The sequence below is a fragment of the Anolis carolinensis genome, chromosome 3 (genome assembly GCF_035594765.1).
Source record: "Anolis carolinensis isolate JA03-04 chromosome 3, rAnoCar3.1.pri, whole genome shotgun sequence".
NCBI lineage: Eukaryota > Metazoa > Chordata > Lepidosauria > Squamata > Dactyloidae > Anolis > Anolis carolinensis.
Window position 1 is genome coordinate 35,549,998 of NC_085843.1, and position 22,484 is coordinate 35,572,481.

Here is a 22,484-nt window from a genome sequence, read left to right on the forward strand (position 1 = left end):
TATGTATATACAATATATTATAAAACTGAGGGCGGGGGCCAGGTAAATGACATCGGAGGGCCGCATCCGGCCCCCGGGCCTTAGTTTGGGGACCCCTGGTCTAGAGGCTGATAAAAGAACATACACTTAAGGTAAGTCTAGTGGACCCTCCACTCCCACTGGTTCTGAATCCACAGATAAGGTCATGTGAAGAGACAACAGTCCCTTTCCACAAGGTGCCAGTATCCATGAGATTCCTGTACTGTCTCCTCCTAAAACATCCTGGAAATTGACACACACATGAGAAAAGGGTAAAAGTAGAATCCAGAAATAACTCCGCATGGGGATGCCAGGATGCACTTTAGAACAGCATTAAAACCCCAAAGCTATAGTAACTCACCATCACCTTGCTATGTCAAAATTAGGTACATACATCTCGTATCATAAGTTGCCCCTGTAATCAGTCCTACAGAACAAAATGCATCTGAAGCAAAGGTCCTTTACTGATATTATATGTAATATCTTCATGAAAAACAAGAAATGGAATCGTGATCTTGGTGCAGATTGCAATTTTCTATTAACCTTGTATTAAGGGACGTTTCTAAGTCTTAAGCAGTACTCACAAAGGCTGGAAGCAAGGACTGGTTCAAATTATCAGAGGATGACAGAATGCAGTTCTACCAAGTTAGCCTGTTTCCGAATACTCAGGTGCATCTACACTGAAGAATTAATGCTGCTTTAACTGCTATGGCTCAGTCCTATACAATCATGGGAGGCGTAGTTTTACAAGGTCTTTAGCCCTCTCTGCCAAAGCTTGGTGGTGCCTCACCAAACTACAAATCCCAGGATTTCATAGCATTAAGCCATGGCAATTGAAATGTCAAACTGCATTAATTTTACAATGTAGATGCACACTGTTACTGAAAGACCACTAAGGAATTATAACCAAGATGCACAATCTTTGTCATGGAACAATCCTTTCTCATGTGTTCCATTATTTATTTCCTCCTGTTCTTCTTCTTTCCTTAACTGACAGATATTCTGAACTGACAGAATTATGCATATCAGACATGCCAGAGCTACTTGAACAATGCATTTTGAGCAAGGAATTTAAAGTAGTTTGTACCAATAAGGGACCTTAATGTGTTGTTAGAACACACTTTGCATGTATAAACTCCTTTACATATCCATGCAGCAGGATCTGGATAAAACCACTACCTGAATCCTTAGAGAGTTGCTGGCTGCCAGAAAAGATAATACCAGTTCAGACAGACTCAATAAATAATAAGCACATCACAAACAGTACTGAAAAAAAAGATAAAGTCACTCAGGTCAAATCATTCTGCAATTCAACATTGCACCAGGAAGCATTGGCAAGGAAAATCCACTTCAGAACCTGGAGAAGCAGCAATGAGAAATACTCTGTCTCATCCCCTTTGCCCAGAAGCCAATCCTACGTGTAAATCAACTAAACAAAGGGTGCTAATGCAACACTGTCAAGAATTAACATTATGTTACCCTATTGCACAGGCCTAAGCACTGAAGAAAAGGGATCAGTGGAGAGATTCACTCAAATTCATATTCCTCAGCACAGCAGTACATAAAGCCAAGACAAAGCTCCAAGGAACACTTTAGCATTTAAATCATTGAAAAATCTATTTACCTACTTACGAAAGATAATTACCCTGGAAATATCTATTGAATATTGCATATGCAGTCATTACCAAAGTAATAAAGCATGTATAACATTTTTTTTTAAAAAAAATGGGGGATAAAAAACATATCCCTGCAAAACAGAGATAAAGTGAATTTTTAAATCCTGGGAAAAGTATAAATATTCAGAGAAATGGCATTAAGAAGGCAAAGAATAAAAAGGGCAAAATTTATTAAAAGAAAAACTAGTTGTTTTCCTGCTACTGACGTTCTGTGAAAATGACACTAGCCTGCTAATATAGGGGAAGAACATGTAAGAATATAGCATAAAACCTGACATTATTTTAATGATTACTGGTTGGTTGGTTGGTTGGTTGGCTGAGTGATTGCATTTCCCTAGATCAATGCTTCCCAACCTTTTTTTAACCAGGGACCACTTTGACCAGGAACCACTCTCCAATATTAGTACCAAAAGGGTTACGAATCAGTTTTTGGTCAACTTTTTGGTTTGGTTATTTGGGGTGCTGATTCAGAAAATTGCATTGGATAGACCACATGCTCTAGTTTCTGACACAGAACATATGCCATCCAGTAGCCGGTCATCTGCATGCCCACAGAAAACCATATTTAATAATCTAGAGCTGATATGGTCTATCCAATGCAATTTTCTGAATCCGCACCCCAAATAACCCCAGGAACAGGCCTAAAAATGAAGACACCAAGAATTTTTTTTTTTTGGTTGGGCTGTAATATTATTTGTGGATTTTGTTAAAGTTCATGTTAAAAAAAGATGAGGAGTGGGCTAAGGTTGAAAAAATACAAAAAGCGGAGCATGAGATCCAATAAACTGTCCCTAATGGCTTCAATAACAACAACAACAACAACAACTACTACTACTACTACTACTACTACTTTGGGGGACAAAACAGGGTCTTACAAAGGACTGCTTTGCCATTACAACTCTTGTGTTTAGCAATAGCAGCTAATAATAATAGTAACAACAACAATAATATAATAATAATTACTTTGGGGAGTAAACAGAGTCTTACAAAGGGCTGCTTTCCCATTACAACTGATGTGTGGCAATGAGAGTTAATTATTATTATTATTATTGTTACTACTACTACTACTACTACTACTACAGTACTACTACTTTGGGGGACTAAACAGGGTCTTACAAAGGGCTGCTTTCCTATTATGGGAGCTAACAACAACAACAACAACAACAACAGCAACAACAACTTTGGGGGACTAGACAGGGTCTTACAAAGGGCTGCTTTCCCATTACAACTGATGTCTGGCAATGGGAGCAAGGGAGAGGGCAACACACTGGCCTCTCCTTCCTTCTGTCTCTCCCTTTCGCAGACCTTATTTTAGGTCTCACGACCCACGGGTTGGGAACCACTACTCCAGATGGTACCCAAGGTAGTTTAAAAGCAATAAAACAGAACTAAAAGAAAACCTTCTCCCTAAGACCTTAAGACTCTAGTAGGTTTTTAAAGGGAAATAATGGCTTTCATGTAGCCTGGACGTTAGTCAAATAGACTTTACAGGTCAAATTGTGCCTGAAAATGAACTGCAGTCGAGCTGTTTCAACACAGGAGTTTTATGCCCCTTCTAACTGTGTTTTGGTCACAGTACTTTGTATCTTCTGCAGAGAATGTATATCTGGTCTTACTACTGATCAATCTAAACCTAAAATTGAAGTACTCATTAAAGTTATTTAAAAACTATGCTAATCAAAATGGGAAGCTATGTCACACTGCTGGTTCAGGAACTATTGTCTATTATAGACAGAAAGAAACAGATGTAGCAACTGAACTCAAGTGCAATGGCAGTTCCCGGCTCTGTTTTATGGATTTTCTGCCCCCCCCCACACACACACTCACCAGAGACCTGTCCTAAAATAAACAAGAAGGCAAACAGTTCAATATTATTTATGTATATACAGAAGCAACACTCAGTGAGTTCAGCAGAGTTAATCCCATGAAAGTGTGTGCAGGATTGCAGCCAAAGCCTCTGATCCTATGCATTCACTCAATATTTGTGCAGTCCAGCATGAGAGCCAGCCAATCTAAAATCTGACAGACCTTCAATAATATTGGGGTGAAGGGAGGACCATGATCAATCAGGACACCAGATATCCACAGTTCATGAAAGCCACATCAATGGCACATTGAACATTCCTAGTTTCGTGTGGTTTGGTGAGGTATCTGATAGAATACTGTGCTGTTGTACTTCAGTGGAGAAGCCTAGGCTTGCTAAGAGAGAAATTTAAGGATGTGACTACAATACAAATCCCAAGATTCCATAGAATGTAGCCATGGAAGTTTAAATGTTAACATATACTCTGTGTGTCTGTGTATGAGGCTGCGTTAGGTGTTGGTGCAAGGGACAAGAGACAAACAAACCAGGGAATGGGACTCAAAACAGCATTATGAAGCACATTCCATTTATCTTCTACTGACCTTCCACCAGTTGGTCTAAGGTGGTAATCTTTTTTACTCCATCAATAGTGTAGATTGTTCTCACACCCTGGGGCAGATTGACATTATCAGACAGAGTTCGGGTCAGATCAGCCAGCAGGGCCTCAAAAGACCTAAACCGATCAGGAGAGATGGCATATACAATTCCCTTGAAATACCGGTCACCGTTGCGATAGAAGCGGACTTTCTTGGCTTTCTTCTCAGAGCTGAGGGTCTGTAGGGTGCGGGTTCGGTAGAAGCTGCAATGAGCGCTATGGGTCGGGCTGGGCAGGCCGTTCACCCGCGACCCTCGACTGTACCGCTGAGCTTTATCACGCTCATCAAAGTGTTCCAGCTCCATATCTCTCACAAAAGACATCTTGAACTTTAATCTTGAAAAAGAGGGAGAGAAGAAACACAGCAGAAGTTGATCAATATATGTGGTAATTGTGCAGCTATAATATTAGACACGAAAAATCAAGTGCTCTGCTAACAATCGGTCAATTCACCCTATGCTTTTAATGAAGTCTGGGAATTTTGCTTACAAGAAGATAGTTACATGAGACAACAGATGAACAGCTAACATTTTACAACTAGTATGGATTGAGTATCATTTATACAAAATGCTAGGGACCAGCAATATTTTAGATTTTGAGTTTTTTGGAGGAGGGAGGATTTTGAAATATTTGCATCTGGGAGATGGGACCTAAGTCTAGAAAGAAAATTCATTCATGTTTCACATACAGCCTATACACATAACCTGGCATTAATTTTATACAAAATATTTGAATAATTTTCTGTAAGACACAAAATTTGTGTACAGTGAACCATATTAAAGTAACAGTGTCCCTATTTCAGTCACACATGTGGATGATTGTGGAGCATTCTGGATTTTTACAAGTTTCTGAAACTGCTCTAGACAGCCATATTATGATTTGTGGTAAGCAGGCAGAATTGTAGAGCTATGTAGATATGTTTACATAATCGGACACACAATCTTTATGGTAAGATTCTAATCCTTGGAGGACACCAATGGATCTCAGAACTGATATTAATTTGTGTTTCGTTGTTCAGATATAGCCAAGTGCTTCTTGCTCATTGTGAAGACAGTACGGCTTATTGGGTGGCTGTGGCAACTTCATACTAAGTTGAGGGGCTCTTTAGGTGCAGTGAAGGGAAGAAAGGCCTCCACTGCACCTGGAGGGAAGGGGTGTGAAACCATGCAGGTCTATTCATGTTCATGAATACTCATTTTTATGCTTAACAGTCGTGTGTGAGCATTTCCTAAACATTCCCAGAAGCTTTAAGGAGAGGAAGTTGAAGCTTACCATGAAAAAAAATGGTCTAGGGAAGTCTGGGGTTGGAAAAAAACAAAAAGAGGCCACATGCCACACCTTCCATCCCTGGCCTGGAGTAACATTGGGAAGCCTTGATTGACTGATTTTTATTTTTATGTTTATCTCGCCTTTCTCTTGATATAGGGATTCAGCTTTCAGAAGGTTCTTATTGGTTGAGGCAAGCTGCCCTGACAAGTACAAACCCACAGCAACAGTATTTCAACCCTTCATGATAGGACAATCCTTCTCAGCCTGTGGGTCCCCAGATGTTTTGGCCTTCAACTCCCAGAAATCCTAACAGCTGGTAAACTGGCTGGGATTTCAGGGAGTTGTAGACCAGAACACCTGGGGGCCCACAAGTTGAGAACCACTGTGATAGGACCTGGTACAAAAACTTGGAAAGTACTAAACAATGGTATCATGGGAAAAGAGGGATCCCTAGGTCCAGGCTGGGATCTCAGGGAGATCAGAATCAATACTAGAACCATTACAACTTTGTTATTATGTGTCTCAAATTTGATTCTAAATTATGGTGACCCTATTATAGAGTTTTCTTAACCAAATTTCATCGAAGAAAATTTGATGTTTTCCTTCCCTCTTAGGCTGAAACAATATGACTTGCTCTAGGTCAGTGGTTTTCAACCTGTGGGTCCTCAGATGTTTGGCTCCAACTCCCAGAAATCCTAACAGCTAGTAAACTGGCTGGGATTTCTGGGAATTGTAGGCCAAAATACTTGGGGACCCACAGGTTGAGAACCACTGTAGATCATTCATTTTGTTTCCATGGCTGAGTGTAGACTGGAAGCCAGGTTTCCCAGAGACTTAGTCCAACATTCAGTCTACTCCAGGACCTCCCTATAGCTTTAGCAGTGGCAAATCAGACTCTGAAAGGGTATGACTGCAATCTTTTCTCTGTGCATGCCATCTTTTTCCTTCTTCCTCTCTCTCTTAAAATGCATTAATGACTTTAGAAGCTGAACACTCTATTTTAAGTGCAACCAGGACCATGTAATACATTGCACTGCAACAGTGTTGCGCTGTTTCCAGAAATTCCTGTTTTTGCTTTCCGGTGCACTTTATAGTAAGTTTTGCCACTTCATTATTTTCCTCATCCAAGCAAAGTTATCACACTCAATCTATAACATGTGGGTATAATGGAATGTATTCTACTTCTACTAGTAATTCAGCTTACCCAGAGTGCCTTCTTTTCAATTGCCTGGAAAAAAAACCATCCTGACCACAAACAATCAAGCTGTCACTGCGTGAATTGGGAGGACTGCTGTCCTCCAGTGAGCCACCAATAAATATGGAACACTTCAGAATAAGAGCCCTGTCTGTCCTCTCTCTGGCTGATGAATGCAAGTGAGATTAGTGTGATGGGACACAACTGAGCAGCGGACTCTTCTGCACAGGCCTCTTTGAATGCACACATGAGAGCACTGAGTGGATGCACAAGAGCATACAGTGATGGATTTTGCCCATGGTCAATTTAACAAAACGAAAACATTCATATGCCTTGTATTTACTGACATTCTTTTATGATAGATATACAATATAATCCTATGTACAGCTTCTCAGATCTATGTCCTATTCATAAGATTTCTCTCCAGGTGACTAAGAAGGTTGGCGGTATTAAGTAATCAAGCTACAAAAGTTACTTCTTCAAATTGCAGTTCCCAGAATCCCCAGCCAATAGTAGTCACTGGTCATGCTGGCTAGTGGACTCTGAGAACTTTAGTGCAAAATATACTTTCCTCAAACAATCAGGATTTAATTTGGAAAACCCATCAGCACAGGACAATTTTAAAATAATTTTCTTCAGTGTGGGGGGTTATAATTGTTGCCATTTAGGTTCCTTTGAGACTGACAGTTTAAGGTCAGTTGCTTTGACCCATGAGCAACAGAAAATTAGCAGGATTTTGGGACTTCAAATGTTTGGAAAATTGCATTACATGAGCAAGTACTCTGATATCATTAAATGAAAGCCTGCTCCCATTCCTGCCCATATTGTACCATTATCTTCCAAAGTCGCCCTTCTAGTTTCCCTTGCCATCGTGGATGGGGTGAGTTATCACCAAAGAAGGGATCTCCTTGTTTGGGGACCATCATTTATAGCAGAAACTCAGAAGACATAGTTTCCGGATGTTGTTATACCTCTACTTCCATTTACCCTCAACACTGGCTGGGCTGGCTAGAGCTGATGAGAAGTTGTCTACCCCTGAATTCCCTCCCAAAAAAAATTCACCTACAACCTGCAATTTTTAAAAACATTTCCCAGCTTTCTTATGTATTGCTTTTGAACATGTTGCAATGTTTTATTTTAGCTTTTTTGTGTACACAACATTTTATCCTGTTTGGTAAACCCAGCAGCAGTTCCGAAAGTCATTACATATATATTTTAAAAACATTTACAAGAAAAATTTGGTAGGTTTTAAGTAAGCCATCAAATTACTCCCTTTGTGTTTCCAAGAAACCATGCTAAGCAAACATATCCATCTTGCTTGTTCTAGGATTCTGCTCAACAATAAACACATTCATTTCTATTCCAAGACATACCCAAACTAGTCTAGGTCAATACTTTTAAGACTCTCTGGGGTTTTTTTTCCAGCATGAACTTTCATAACCCCATTTCCTCAGATGCAATACAGAATGATATCCTGAGACCTGAATATCACTCTGTATTGCACTGGAAGAAGTGAGTTTGTAGGCACAACAGCTCATGCTAAAATCAGGGAACTGCACAGTTTACCATGTGGAGAGCTGGGGGTGGGTGGGGGATGGAGTTCAAGGGTAGGTGGTGGCAAGCTCCAGGACAGCATGTGGTGGGGTGGTCTGCCTCATCATAGACCCCTTCCACACAGCTGTATAAAATCCACATTGAACAGGATTATATGGTAGTGTGGACTCAGATAACCCAGTTCAAAGCAGATATTGTGGATTATTTGCCTTGGTATTCTGGGTTATATGGCTGGGTTGAAGGGCCCACAGAGGCACCTTCCACCCAGGAATTTATGCACCCTGGTATAGCTCTGGGAGAAGCAGGAATCACCAGCAAATGAGTTAAGACTTGTTTCAAGTCCATTAGTTGACGAGCCCAACCAGAGTGGCTCAGAGAGCAGCACTTCAATCAGGGAGTAAGGTATATAGCCCTGTCTGCGTGCTCACTTGGCCACTGCCTTCCAAGCATCATCCATCCCACCCACCTCTTATCTTGATTATTTTCATTTTGTAACTTGGACGTTTCCCATTATGTTTGCATTGCTATCATAAAAACTTGTGATGAGTAGCATAGACCCTGGATCCAGAACAATGATTACCAGTAACCCTTTGATATTGTACCAAATAAGGGTTTATTTATGGGATATGAGGTGTGTGGGACGTGGGTCTTGCCTGGTGCAAGGGAAGAGTATCTTTTTAGCAAATCCTGATGACACAGGACGACTATGCCTGAGGCAGCTGTCCATGTGGCTCCTTTTCTTGTCATCCAAGGGTTCCAGCAGTAGGCCAGTGTATCAGGCTCATCAATCAATAGATGGGCTGGCTGATGCCAGTACCCATGTTCTAGGGCCAACAGATGTACAGATGAAACTAATAAAGCTGTGCTCTTCATTACCCATTTAGAAATTATAGGTGCTGATGTTATTTTTGCCACAGGCCACACAAAACCAACAAGTCTTAAAAGTGCTGCTACATTCTTCCCTGATCCCTTTCTCCTTTTCATAGATAAAGACAAAGTACCACAAGAAAATATATATAATAGTAAAAGAATAACTATTTTTTATTATAAATGCTCCAAAATATTGTACATCTTTGTGGTGGCTTGAGTGGATTAGGACACTGGGAGAACAGGTTCTTATAATTCATCCATAGAAACCTCTGAGTGACCTTGCACAAACTACAGTCTCTCAGCCTCAGAGGAAAACAAAGGCAAATCTAATCTAAAGAAATTGCTTTCCAATCAACAACTCCAGAAAAAAAAACTAGTCTAAAATCAAATGTCAAATTATTTGTCCCTACTCTAGAATTCTTTCCTAATATGCTACATACATTAAACCTCTTAAACTGATTTCGATAAAACAATATAATTGCTCTTTTTCCAGGAGATGCATCAAAGCAGGTACTGCACCAACATAGACACATTTTAAAGAGTATGGCGATATCCCTTATTAAGAATGGTGGCCTAAGCTTGTAGCTTGGTTTTAATAAATGATCCACAGCAAAACACAGTAAATGTATTTGCAGCAGAAATGCACAAAACCTAATTTGGAAGTGGTTTCTCTATTGTATTGATTTCCAATTAAAAAAGAAAATAGCACAACTAGACTTCCTACATCACTTATCATTAGTTGACAGTTTGGGGCGGGGTGAGAAACACTGCTGTGTTGGGAGAAAGCTTTTATATATTTACTTGAATGACTCTCTAATGCAGTGGTTCTCAACCTGTGGTCCCCAAATGTTCTGGCCTACAACCCTGACTTGGTCTGACTTGGCCACAGTGGTCCACCGCTTTAAGGCTTCAGGAAAGCCTTAAAGACATGGTTGTGCACGCAAGCTTTTAATGAATGAGAACATGGACTTTACATGACCTGTACAAAGATTTATTGAGGATTCTGGATGAATGGATTCTAATCTTGGACATACTTAAAATTGTATATAATGTGATTTTATTTTGCAATGGTATCTGTTTTATATGAATTGTTGTTTTATAGATTTTTTATATGAATTGTTGTTTTTACATTGTTTTTAGGGATTGAATTTTTGCCTATTTATTGTAAGACGCTTTGAGTCCCCTCGGGGAGAAAGTCAGGGTAAAAGTGATGTAAATAAAATAAAATAAATAAATAAAACCCAGAAATCCTATCATCTGGTAAACTGGCTGGGATTTCTGGGAGTTGTAGGCCAAAACACCTGGGGACCCACAGGTTGAGATCTACTGCTCTAATGGCAACAGGATTTGCTTTTCATATAGCCATGCTTAGAACTCCAATTTTTTTAATACAGTACAGTCTCGCTTATCCAACCTTCACTTATCCAACGTTCTGTATTATCCAATGCAGTCAGCCTCCCTCCCAGATCCACAGCTGTTTCTCTAGGCAGCAACATGCAGCAGACCAATATGCCCAACAACAACACAAGTGTAGCTACACTCCCAAGTGGCAGACTTATTGTAAAACATGATGTTTTGGTGCTTAATTTGTAAAATCATAATGAAATTTGATATTTAATAGGCTTTTCCTTAATCCCTCCTTATTATCCAACATTTTTTCTTATCCAACATTCTGCCGGCCCGTTTATGTTGGATGAGACTCTACTGTATATGAAGGAGGCATTAACAGTGGCTTGGGCCAAGGTTTGGACCTATATTTATATGTACTCAACTGAGAGCAGTGATTGAATTCAAAACACAAGGTGCCTATAATCGCACTACAATTGTGCAATGTGATAGGACCAAAGAGAGCATCACTAGGTAACAGGAACTGATGAAGTACCAGCACACTAATGCCATGAACCACTTGTAAGAGCCTCTGTAAGATCCAGATATTTGGAAGGTGCCCTTGCAGTACAAGAATCTAAGCCTGGGTTGGGCAACCTTTATTCTGTTAACATTTCCATTCCCATAGTGGTAGTACATCAAGATACAAGCATCAATAGTTGAACAGTGACAATTAGTATGTTCCATATTTGTGGGGCAGTGATTTCACTCCAGATTTAATCAAAGCTTTAATGGAATTATCCAAGGTGCTGAAACCCACCCACCCCCAAATTGGTTCAGCACTTTGGACAGCTAAAACCCAGATCAAAATATATAAGTGGGATATAAGTACACATAACAACAACAACCCAGCATGAATTCACAATCCCGATGCAGAAACTACTAGTTGATAGATACTGGGCAGAACTAACACTGGGCAAGCTAACCTTTTACTTTCTTTCTGCCACCATCTTTGTTGTTTCTGTTTCACTTTTTGACACACCCTTCTCTCTGCCTTCCTACTTGCCTGATACCCCCCCCCCCATTTTCCTTAGAGTTTAGGAAAGCTCCTTTTTGTTAAACTGCAGCTTTAAGCTCTGACTTTCCCTCTTTGACAGTGTATTGACAAGAGAAAGCTGGAATGCTTTTATTAGAGCTCTGAATTGACTATGAGCAGAGCGCTTTGGGAATTAAGCCAAGGGACCCAGAAGACTTAGGCTGAAACCATGCTGTATGCTCATAGTTGTCTCCAAAACATGAATGTCAGGAAGCAGGACTGAAGAGCCACACAGCACTGGGGAGAGGCCAGAAGGGAGGGGGAACCATGTCTCTTCAGCACACTAAGACGGAGCCAAATAATTATGGAAAGCTTGATCAGATTTTGAAAATCTTACATTTGCACCATAATTCCTAGAACTTGTTCTGGCCTACAACTCCCAGAAATCTCAGCCAGTTCACCAGCTGTTAGGATTTCTGGGAGTTGAAGGCCAAAAAAACTGGGGACCCACAGGTTGAGAACCACTGCTCTAGCCAATATGGTCACTGAATGCTGCTTGATGGAGGATTCTGGTGAACATAGTCCAAAAGAAAATAACAACCAGATTTTGAGAGGGCACAATGACAACCCTCTCCCATTGGTGGTCCTGAGTAACTTCAAAGATATAATGTTTCTGGACATGGGGATGCCATTTAAGCATTATGCTTTATACCCAGTGAATCATAATAACCTAGCTTCTATGAATGTGGATTGAACTGTTTAAAGCTAAACACTCCTGTTGTGAGTTTTCTGGGATGAATGGCCATATTCCAGAAACATTCTTTCCTGTCGTTTCGCTTGTAACTATGGCAGGCATTCTCAGAGATTGTAAGGTCTGTTGAAAACTAGGCAAGTGGGGTTTATATACCTGCGGGATGTCCAGGGTGGGAGAAAGAACTCTTGTCTGTTTGAGGCAGGTGTGAATGTTTCAATTGGCCATCTTGAGTAGCATTGAATAACTGTTCAGCTTCAAGGTCTGGCTGCTTACTTTGTTGGGAGGTGTTAGCTGCCCCCGATTGTTTCCTGTCTGGAATTCCCCCGTGTTCAGAGTGTTGTTCTTTATTAACTGTCCTGATTTTAGAGTTTTTTAATACTGGTAGCCAGATTTTGTTCATTTTCGTGGTTTCCTCTTTTCTGTTGAAATTGTCCACATGCTTGTGGATTTCAATGGCTTCTCTGTGTAGTCTGACATAGTAGTTGTTGGAGAAGTCCAGTATTTCTGTGTTCTCAAATAATATACTGTGTCCATGTTGGTTCATCAAGTGCTCTGCTATGGCTGATGTCTCTGGTAAGATTAGTCTGCAGTGCCTTTCTTGTTCCTTGATTCTGGTTTGGGTGTTTGGACAGTAAATAGAGAACACCACTTAGAAAACAGAGGAATTCCAAACATGAATCAATCAGGGCCAGGTAACACTGCCCAACAAAGGATTCCCCCAGGCAGTAAGCACCCAGACCTTGAAACTGAAAGGCTATTCAATGCTAATTGAAATTGAAACATTCACACCTGTCTCAAACAGATAAGAGTTTTTTCTCCCACCATGAACATTCCACAGATATGTAAACTTGACTAGTTTCCAACATACCTCGTTACTTCTGAGGATGCCTGCCACAGATGCAGGATAAACATCAGGAGAGAATGCTTCTGGAACATGGCCATACATCCTGGAAAACTCACAGCAACCCAGTGATTCTGGCCATGAAAGCCTTTGACAACACACTCCTATTTAGTTATCATGGTGCTAAAATGTGTGGGCTTATGGGTTTTAGAGTGAAAATGTTATCCTGAATCTCTCCTTTTAGAGGAGAGAGGGCTATTTAGGAGGGCTCCTTTTCTGTCCAGCATATGGCTCTCACTTCATTTCTATGAATTCACCATTTTGCCTAAATTTGGCAATAAGCTTCATACACTAGCTTACAGGAATTTTCAGCTTTACAGTTTGCATGTTGTGGGACACATCCGCTTACAAAATTAAAGCTACAAGTCCAAGGACCAATGATGAGGTATTGCAGGAACCATGACATGGCATTTGAAGGCATGCTGGAAGCCCAGTTTAGGCCCCAAATCAAAACACTGACATTTTAAATATATTCTGCATTCCAAATCCAAAAGCAGCTTATATAAAGCAACGTGACACTCCTCCAGCATTACAACAATGGCTCTGCATCTGAATGGGTGTATAGATTGACTACACTGTGCAGATCATGTGGAAAACTAAGCAAAAACTGCAGAGGATTAAAATATAGGTCTATGAGGAGATTTATTTTTTCTAATGAGGAAGTTTTAAGAGGAGGTGATACTATTTAATTTGAATGGTTTAAATGGGATCTGTTAAAATGGAATCCTGCCCCAATATGGCCATGTCACTCCCAAATATGTGTGCTTTCCACATGAGGAACAGGGCACAGTTCCCACATCACTGAATTCCACACAATTAGGTCCGTAGCTGAACGCCATAAGGACCATGACATAAAGGATCAGAAGGTGTGGGTAATAAATCCATTCGGAGCCTCTGATCGCCACTTACTATATAATGGAACACACCCCGCAAAGACCTTCATGCCCCCACAGTTCACACCACATCCATTCATTATGGGCACATCACCACCTGCGTTTAGCAGGATGAGTAATTTCATAGGGAAATCAAATGCAGACCCAAACACGCACCACAAATCAATAGCAAACCATCCAGACCAGAGACTGAACAATAGACTCGGTTTAGTATGTCATTAGAGAAAATCCACTGCCCTCAGTTATATAATGTGATTTTTTTTTAAATGATATTTCAAAATGTGGTGCAGGAGTTTTAAATATAGAGGAATAAGCCACGTGGACCACCTCGATCCATAGATGATAATAGACCTTATGGTCATTTAAGCCAGCAAGGAAAAGAATCTTTTGCCATCTCTCCCTTTTTTTTGAAAAAAGAGGTGTCACCATCTGCCCACATCTTAGCAGATGGAGCACGTTTCTCCTGCCTCTGCCTGCACGTTTAAAAAAAATGCTGCAGTTACCAGGACATAAAATCATGGTTTCTGGGTTGCTGTGAGTTTTCCAGGCTGGGTGGCCATGTTCCAGAAGCATTCTCTCCTGACATTTCACCCACATCTATGGCTGGCATTCTCAGAGGTAGTGAGCTATATTGAAAACTAAGCAAGGGGAGGTTAATATATCTGTGGAAGGTCCAGGGTGGGAGAAAGAACTCTTGTCTGTTGGAGGCAAGTGTGAATACTGCAGTTATTCACCCGGATTAGCACTGAAAAGCCTTGCAGCTTCAAGGCCTGGCATATTATCTGAGAACACAGAAATGCTGGACCACTCCAACAACCACTATGTCGGACTACACAGAGAAGTCATTGAAATCCACAAGCATGTGGACAATTTTAACAGAAAAGAGGAAACCATGAAAATGAACATAATCTGGCTACCAGTATTTTTTTTAAAAATTCTAAAATCTGGACAGTAAATAATGAACAAAACTCTGAAAACAGCAGATTCCAGACAGGAAACAATCAGGGCCTCCCAACAAAGGATTCAGCCAGGCTTTGAAGCCGCAAGGCTATTCAATGCTAATCAAGCTGGCCAATTGCAACATTTGCAGTTGCCTCAGACAGACAAGAGTTTTTTCCCCCAGCCTGGACCTTCCACAAATATATAAACCTCCCTTGCTTAGTTTCCAACAGATCATACAACATGCCATAGATGTGGGCGAAACGTCAGGAGAGAATGCTTCTGGAACATGGCCATACTGCCCGGAAAACTCACAGCAACCCAGTGATTCCGGCCATGAAAGCCTTCAACAACACAATCATGGTCTGGGTTGTTGTGCATTTTCCGGGCTGTATGGCCATGTTCCAGATGCATTCTCTCCTGACGTTTCACCCACATCTATGGCAGGCATCCTCAGAGGTATGGTAGGAGACAATCATGGTCTCTTCTACCATGGACATATATCACGATTTTCGTTAAGAAGAGAAAAATAAATACAACATTAGTGACCCTGATTAGGAGAAGGGGGAAAAAAACAGAGATGGAGCCGGTTTGAAACGGGGGCGGATTGGCTTCACCCAACACACAATGACAGGAATCCTTTCTCACGGACGGAGAGGGAACCTCCTCCTCCCTGCTTTAAACCCAGCAGCCCAAAATGGTGCAAAATCTGCAGAGCATCATCAGCAGAAGGGAGAAAAAGGAAGCCTCTTCGGCTCGGCAACGAAACAAAAGGGGCAAGACATTAAAGAAGGGCGGCTTTCCTCCTCCTGGCATCCTTTGCCTTGCAGAGACCGAGCCGGGAGAAGGGGCTGGCGTCGGGTTCATTCATTCACCCGCTTACCTAGGAGCAGGTCCAAACGCCCCTTCCTCGTCCGCTGCAAAAGGATGGCACCCAGGAGACAAAGCCGGCTCCAAGGCTGAGCTCGGCGTGCAAGGAGGCTTGCCTGGCTTTGTTGCGCCTGCCGAACCCCTTCTTCTTCCTCCTCCTCCTCCTCTGGATGAGGCTTTAAGCTGAAGCCGAGGCGTGTGGCTCCGACCAGGGCTTCTCCTTTCGCCTTCCTCCTCCTCCTCCTCCTCCCGCTTGTGGGAGCGATTTGCATTCGCCCGTCCCTCCCGAAAATGCGGCTCCTCCGCCCGACTGGGCTGATCTCGCACGCGGCTTCCTCCAGGAGGGGCGGTGCCGCCTCCTCCTCCTCCTCCTCCTCCTCCTTTCCCTCTTCTTCCTCCTCCTCCTCTTCTCCCCCTTTAATCCCTTCCTCACTCGGAGAGAATCCTTAAGGGTTGGAGAAGCAGATGGGAAAGTCTCCCTCTCCTCTTCCCTGCCATGTATAGGCTCAAGGAGGTCTATATAGCCAAGCCCTGGACCTGTAGGAATGGGCCCTTGAAAGGGAGAAACAAGGATTCCTTGTGGGTGTCAGCAGGTGTCAGCAGGTGTCCATTGTATGATCGGGAGCACCTGCTGAAACTCCCACCTGTGACTAAAGACCAGGGCTTTCTACATGGAGCACTTTGAAAAACAAGCCCTAGAAACAGCACCAAAAAAGCCCAGTATATGGTTCAGATTTGTGGATGACACCTTCACCATTTGGAGCCATGGAGGAGAAGAACTCAACAAGTTCCTGGACCAACTCTACAGCATCCATCCAAACATCCAATTCACCACGGAAAAAGAAAATGAAGGAAAACTGTCATTTCTAGATGTCCTAGTCATCCACAAGCCCATTAAGTCCAGTTGCGACTCTGGGTGTTGGTGCTCATTTCTGTTTCTAAGCCAAAGAGCAGGCGTTGTCTGTATTTATTTACTTATTTATTTACAGTATTTATATTCCGCCCTTCTCACCCCGAAGGGGACTCAGGGCCGATCACATTATACACACATAGGGCAAACATTCAATGCCCATAAACACATCAAACAGAGACAGAGACAGACAGACAGACGCAGAGGCAAGTTAACCTTCTTCTGAGGGGATGTTCGATTCTGGCCCCAGGAGGAGCAGCTGCTTCATCATCCACTCTGAGGGCACTTCCTCATTCCAGGTCGTAAATTAGTTAACATTGCCTCCCCACTTTTTTTATAAGTGGTACCTTATTTCCTACTTGATAGATGCAACTATCTTTCGGGTTGCTAAGTCAGCAACGAGCAGGGGCTATTTTTTATTTTTAATTGACGGGTGCTCACCCCACCACGGGCTGGCCTCGAACTCATGACCTCATGGTCAGAGTGATTTATTGCAGCTGCTCAACAGCCTGCGCCACAGCCCTGCACCTCCACGGTCATGTGACCAGCATGACTGCATGGAAAGCTGTTACCTTCCCGCCGAAGCAGTACCTATATGCTGCCAATATGCTACCGAGCCCAATTCAAAGTGCTGGTTCTGACCTATAAAGCCCTAAACGGTTCCGGCCCAATTGACTTGTCCGAACGTATCTCCTCCTATGAGCCAGCAAGATCCCTGAGATCATCTGGAGAGGCCCTGCTCTCGGTCCCGCCCGCAGCAGAGGCGCGGCTGGTGGGAACAAGGGACAGGACCTTCTCGGTTGTGGCTCCCCGGCTGTGGAACACTCTCCCAAGAGAGATGTGACAGATTCCAACTTTGTTGAGCTTCAGAAAAGCCCTAAAAACATGGCTGTGTGCCCAGGCTTTTAATCAATAAATGGCGAAGACAACAAGGACTGAACTACGGATAAGGCATGAGGATGAACGGATTTGATTTTATGTTTGAAATCTATATTTTGTAATTTATGATGTATTTTAATAGTTTTAACTGCTTTATGTACTGTTTTATATTGATTTGTATGGGCATCGAATTGTTGCCGTTGTTGTAAGCCATCCTGAGTCCCTTTGGGTGAGAAGGGTGGGATATAAATGTGAGAAATAATAAATATTGATCTACTCACATTTGCATGTTTTCAAACTGCTAGGTTGGCAGAATCTGTGGCTAACAGCGGGCGCTCACTCCGCTCCCCAGATTTGAACCTGCGACATCTTGGTCCACAAGTTCAACAGCTCAGCGCTTTAACACACTATACCATCGGGGGCTCCAACATAAAAACTCCAACCATCACTCAGATCAAAAAAGAAGCACAGTCAAAGCCCTGGCAGACCGTGCAAAAAGAATCTGTGAACCTCACCTCCTCCAAGGGGAACTGAACCCTAAACTGGGCTCTACAGGCCAATGGATTCTCCACCACAGACATCAGAAGAGCTGCAAGGCCAAGAAAAAGCCAAGAGAGGAAAAACAAAGACCCACCCAGAGGAAAAGTGTTCTTACCATACATCAAGGGAACCACTGACTGCATAGGCAAGCTGATAAAGAAACACAACCTACAAACCATCTACACACCCACAAAGAAAATCCAACAAATGCTACATTCAGCAAAGGACAAGAGGGGTCATCTCACCTCTGCAGGAGTCTACTGTATACCATGCAGCTGTGGACAAGTCTACGTAGGGACCACCAAATGCAACATTGCCCAAACACAAATCAAGGAACATGAAAGGCACTGCAGACTAACTCAACCAGAGAAGTCAACCATAGCAGAGCACTTGATGAACCAACCTGGACACAGACTATTATTGGAGAACACAGAAATGCTGGACCATTCTAACAACCACCATGTTAGACTACACAGAGAAGCCGTTGAAATCCACAAGCATGTGGACAATTACATCAGAAAGCAGGAAACCATGAAAATGAACAAAATCTGGCTACCAAAATTAAAATAACTCTAAAATCAGGATAGTAAATAAAGAACAACACACTGAAAACCGGGGAATTCCAGAGAGGAAACAATCAGGGCCAGCTAAAACCTCCCAAGAAAGGATTCCCCCAGGTAAGAATCAGCCAGACCTGGAAGCTGCAAGGCCATCAAATGCTAATCAAGGTGATTAGTTACAACATTCACACTTGCCTCCAACAGAGAAGAGTCCTTTCTCCCACCCTGGACCTTCCACAGATACATAAACCTCTCCTGTCTAGTTTCCAATATACCTCACAACCTCTGAGGATGCCTGCTATAGATGTGGGTGAAACATCAGGAGAGAATGCTTCTGGAACATGGCTATACAGCCTGGAAAACCCTCCGCAACCCAGTGATTCTGGCCATTAAAGCCTTCAACAACACATTGACCAAGGTTTTGTTGTCCCATAACTCATAAAGCACCCTGCTACATTGCAATAGGGTGCATCTACACCAGGTGCATCTACATCAGCTTAAGCGGCTGAGGGGAGAAAGGAAAGGGCTTGAGGCTGTTAGGAATGGTGGGAGCTGAAGTCCAAAACACCTAGGGTCCCAAGTTGCCCATGTCTGATCTACACTATAGAAACAATGCAGTTTGACACCCTAACGCTTTTATTCTGCTTCCACTGCCATGGTAACAGTAAGGAATTGTAGAGCCTGGTGTTTAAAGGAAGGGAATTTGAATTCTTGGCCTGGGTGATATAGTGCCTTGCCAAACTATAGATCTCAGGTTTCTCTAGCAGTAAAACTAGTTCTCGGGTTTCTCTAGCAGTAACTAATGGTGAACTAGTTAATTAGCTATTTAATGCTAATCAAGCTGGCTAATTGCAATATTCACACTTGCCTCCAACAGACAATAATAATAATAATAATAATAATAATAATAATAATAATAATCTCAATGGAGGCAACACCATCAAGGCCATAAACACCTGGGCCATACCTGTCATAAGATATACTGCTGGTATTATAAATTGGACACAGGCGGAACTGGACAATTTGGACAGAAAAACAAGAAAACTCATGACCATTCATCATTCACTGCACCCTCGCAGTGATATTGACCGGCTATATCTGCCTAGAAGATCAGGGGGCAGAGGACTCTTACAAGTAAAACAAGCAGTCAAAGAAGAAGAACATGCCCTGGCAGAATATGTAAAGCAAAGTGAAGAACCTGCTTTGATTGAAGTCAAAAATCAGAAACTCCTCAAAGCACAGCAGACATACAAGAAAACCGCACTAGAAACTAGAGCTGACAGCTGGCACAACAAAACATTGCATGGTAAGTTCCTTGACAAAATTGAAGGAAAAGCTGATAAGGAGAAGACCTGGCTATTGCTCACGAATGGGACCCTGAAGAAGGAGACAGAAGACCTGATCCTTGCAGCTCAGGAGCAAGCCATCAGAACAAATCAATTAAGGCCAAGATCGATAAATCAGCTGATGACCCAAAATGCAGACTGTGCAAGGAAACCGACGAAACCATTGATCATATCCTCAGCTGCTGTAAGAAAATCGCACAGACAGACTACAAACAGAGGCACAACTATGTGGCCCAAATGATTCATTGGAACTTTTGCCTCACCACCTCCCTGCAGTAAAGAACTGGTGGGATCACAAACCTGCAAAGGTTGTGGAAAATGAACACGCAAAGATACTGTGGGACTTTTGAATCCAGACTGACAAAGTTCTGGAACACAACACACCAGACATCACAGTTGTGGAAAAGAAAAAGGTTTGGATCATTGATGTCACCATCCCAGGTGACAGTCGCATTGACGAAAAACAACAGGAAAAACTCAGCCGCTATCAGGACCTCAAGATTGAACTTCAAAGACTCTGGCAGAAACCAGTGCAGGTGGTCCCGGTGGTGATCGGCACATTGGGTGCCGTGCCAAAAGATCTCAGCCGGCATTTGGAAACAATAGACACTGACAAAATCACAATCTGCCAACTGCAAAAGGCCACCCTACTGGGATCTGCACGCATCATCCAAAAATACATCACACAGTCCTAGACACTTGGGAAGTGTTCGACTTGCAAATAAAGAATCTAAAGGTCCTCATACAGTATGTATTATTAGAGAGTCTAAACATGATTGAAGGCTTGTCGGAAACACCGGGTCTTTAATTGTGTGCAGAGGGTTTGAAGGGTGGAGGCTAGCCTGATCTCCCTCGGGAGGGCATTTCAAAGCTGGGGGCCACCACTGAGAAGGCCGTCTCTCTTGTCCCCGCCAACCACACCTGAGACGGAAGTGGGACTGAAAGGAGGGCCTCCCCGGTAGATCTTAAAGGCCATGGCTGTTCAAAGAAGATAGGTCTCGAAGATAGGTTGGACCCAAAGCATATAGGGCTTTATAGGTAATAACCTATACATATATAGGTATAGCCTATAAATAGTTCTTTCTCCCACCCTGGACATTCCACAAATATATAAACCTCACTTGCATAGTTTCCAACATCTCTCAACCTCTGAGGATGTCTGCCATAGATGTGGGTGAAACATCAGGAGAGAATGCTCTGGAACATGACCATACAGCCCAGAAAACTCACAGCAACCCAGTAGTGAACTACTAGAACTAGGTCTAAAAAACTGGTTGCTGGGAGACAAAAGGAGCCCATGTACAACAGAGCTGAGCCTATAAAACATATGCATCAGCCTCACATAACCTGAATCAGAATTATTTTTTCAGAGTTAATTATATTATTAAATCTAAAGCATGCTTGAAAACAATTGTATTAATTTTACAAAAAAATTAGTTATATGTAGTAGTAATAATATTGGAACTTCCATTACATTTTCAGGCTACTAAAAGGTCATTAACATGTTTAAGATATTGCACAATGTTAAAGGACAAGCTGACCCCTGCCCAGTCCACCACTGAGTGTGAAAGAGACACATAGTGAGACCCCGTATTTCTCTGCATGCATGTAGGAGTCAGAGTTGTTCTTGTGTGTGTTCAAGTTGTTTTCAACTTATGCTGATGGTAAGACATGTATCATTTGGGTTTTCTTGGCAAGATTTATTCTGATTTCCTTTAAGACTGAGAGAGAGAATAGCTTTTCTGAGGTAATCTAGTGGGTTTCCATGAACGAGTGGGAACCTGATCCTAAGTCCTAATACAACACTCATACCACACCGGCTGTTACATTACAAGTTTTTCTGTTGAGCTGCTCTCTTCTACAGAAATTCCCTCTTCTACAGTAGTAGCCAAGTTTCAGAAGAACATGTCTTTAAAAAATATGGCCAACCTCCTTCCTTAGGAGCAAAGCTTGTATTCATTAGCATTTGTGTATCTGTTTCTATGGCAATGCCAGGCTGCAACTATGCATGCAAGTCCATGGATGATTTATATCTCTCATGTCAGATTATGTGCATTCAGAATGATTCTCCTTTCATGAAAAGAAAACAGGATTCAGGGCTGGATTTAAAAGAAAGGAAGTTCTGGGGTAGAATTTTGCAGACAAGTTGATCAGCATTTTTGTTTGCTATTCTGGTTCTTCCCATATATTCCTTCCTATTATGAATTTACACGTTTGATCATAAATGTAGACAGGAATTGTGGGTGAAAGCTGCAATCCTAGACCCACTTTCCTGAAACAAACCCCACTGAATTCAATAGCACTTAGTTTTGAGTAGAAAGATGTATAGTGTGTCCAGGTAATAAGAAAACAGAACTTCTGAACCTTTACTTGGGCTCTTCCAGAGTAACTAAGAAAGTATGAGCACTCACAATATCGTTCCTTGGGTTTTGACAGCTACTGTTTCCTATGAGCTCATTTTTTCCATTCTTTTTAGGGAGAACTTTGAA

The 22,484-nt window shown here is 42.1% G+C and overlaps 1 protein-coding gene across 3 annotated transcripts in view; it reads right to left on the bottom strand.

Moving 5' to 3' along the window:
- dclk1 (doublecortin like kinase 1) overlaps positions 1-16,116 on the bottom strand; it is a 268,527-nt gene extending 252,411 nt beyond the window's left edge. For 2 of the 3 annotated variants that reach the window (XM_062974717.1, XM_062974718.1), the window contains exons 1-2: positions 15,774-16,110; positions 4,101-4,489 (exon numbers count right to left, since the gene is read on the bottom strand). In XM_062974717.1, coding sequence (XP_062830787.1) covers positions 4,101-4,476 — 376 coding nt within the window. In that variant the 5' untranslated portion in view covers positions 4,477-4,489; positions 15,774-16,110. Of the gene's footprint in view, positions 1-4,100; positions 4,490-15,773 lie in introns of all 3 variants that reach the window. The other variant, XM_062974721.1, reaches the window with a different exon arrangement.
- Positions 16,117-22,484: the final 6,368 nt, after the last annotated feature.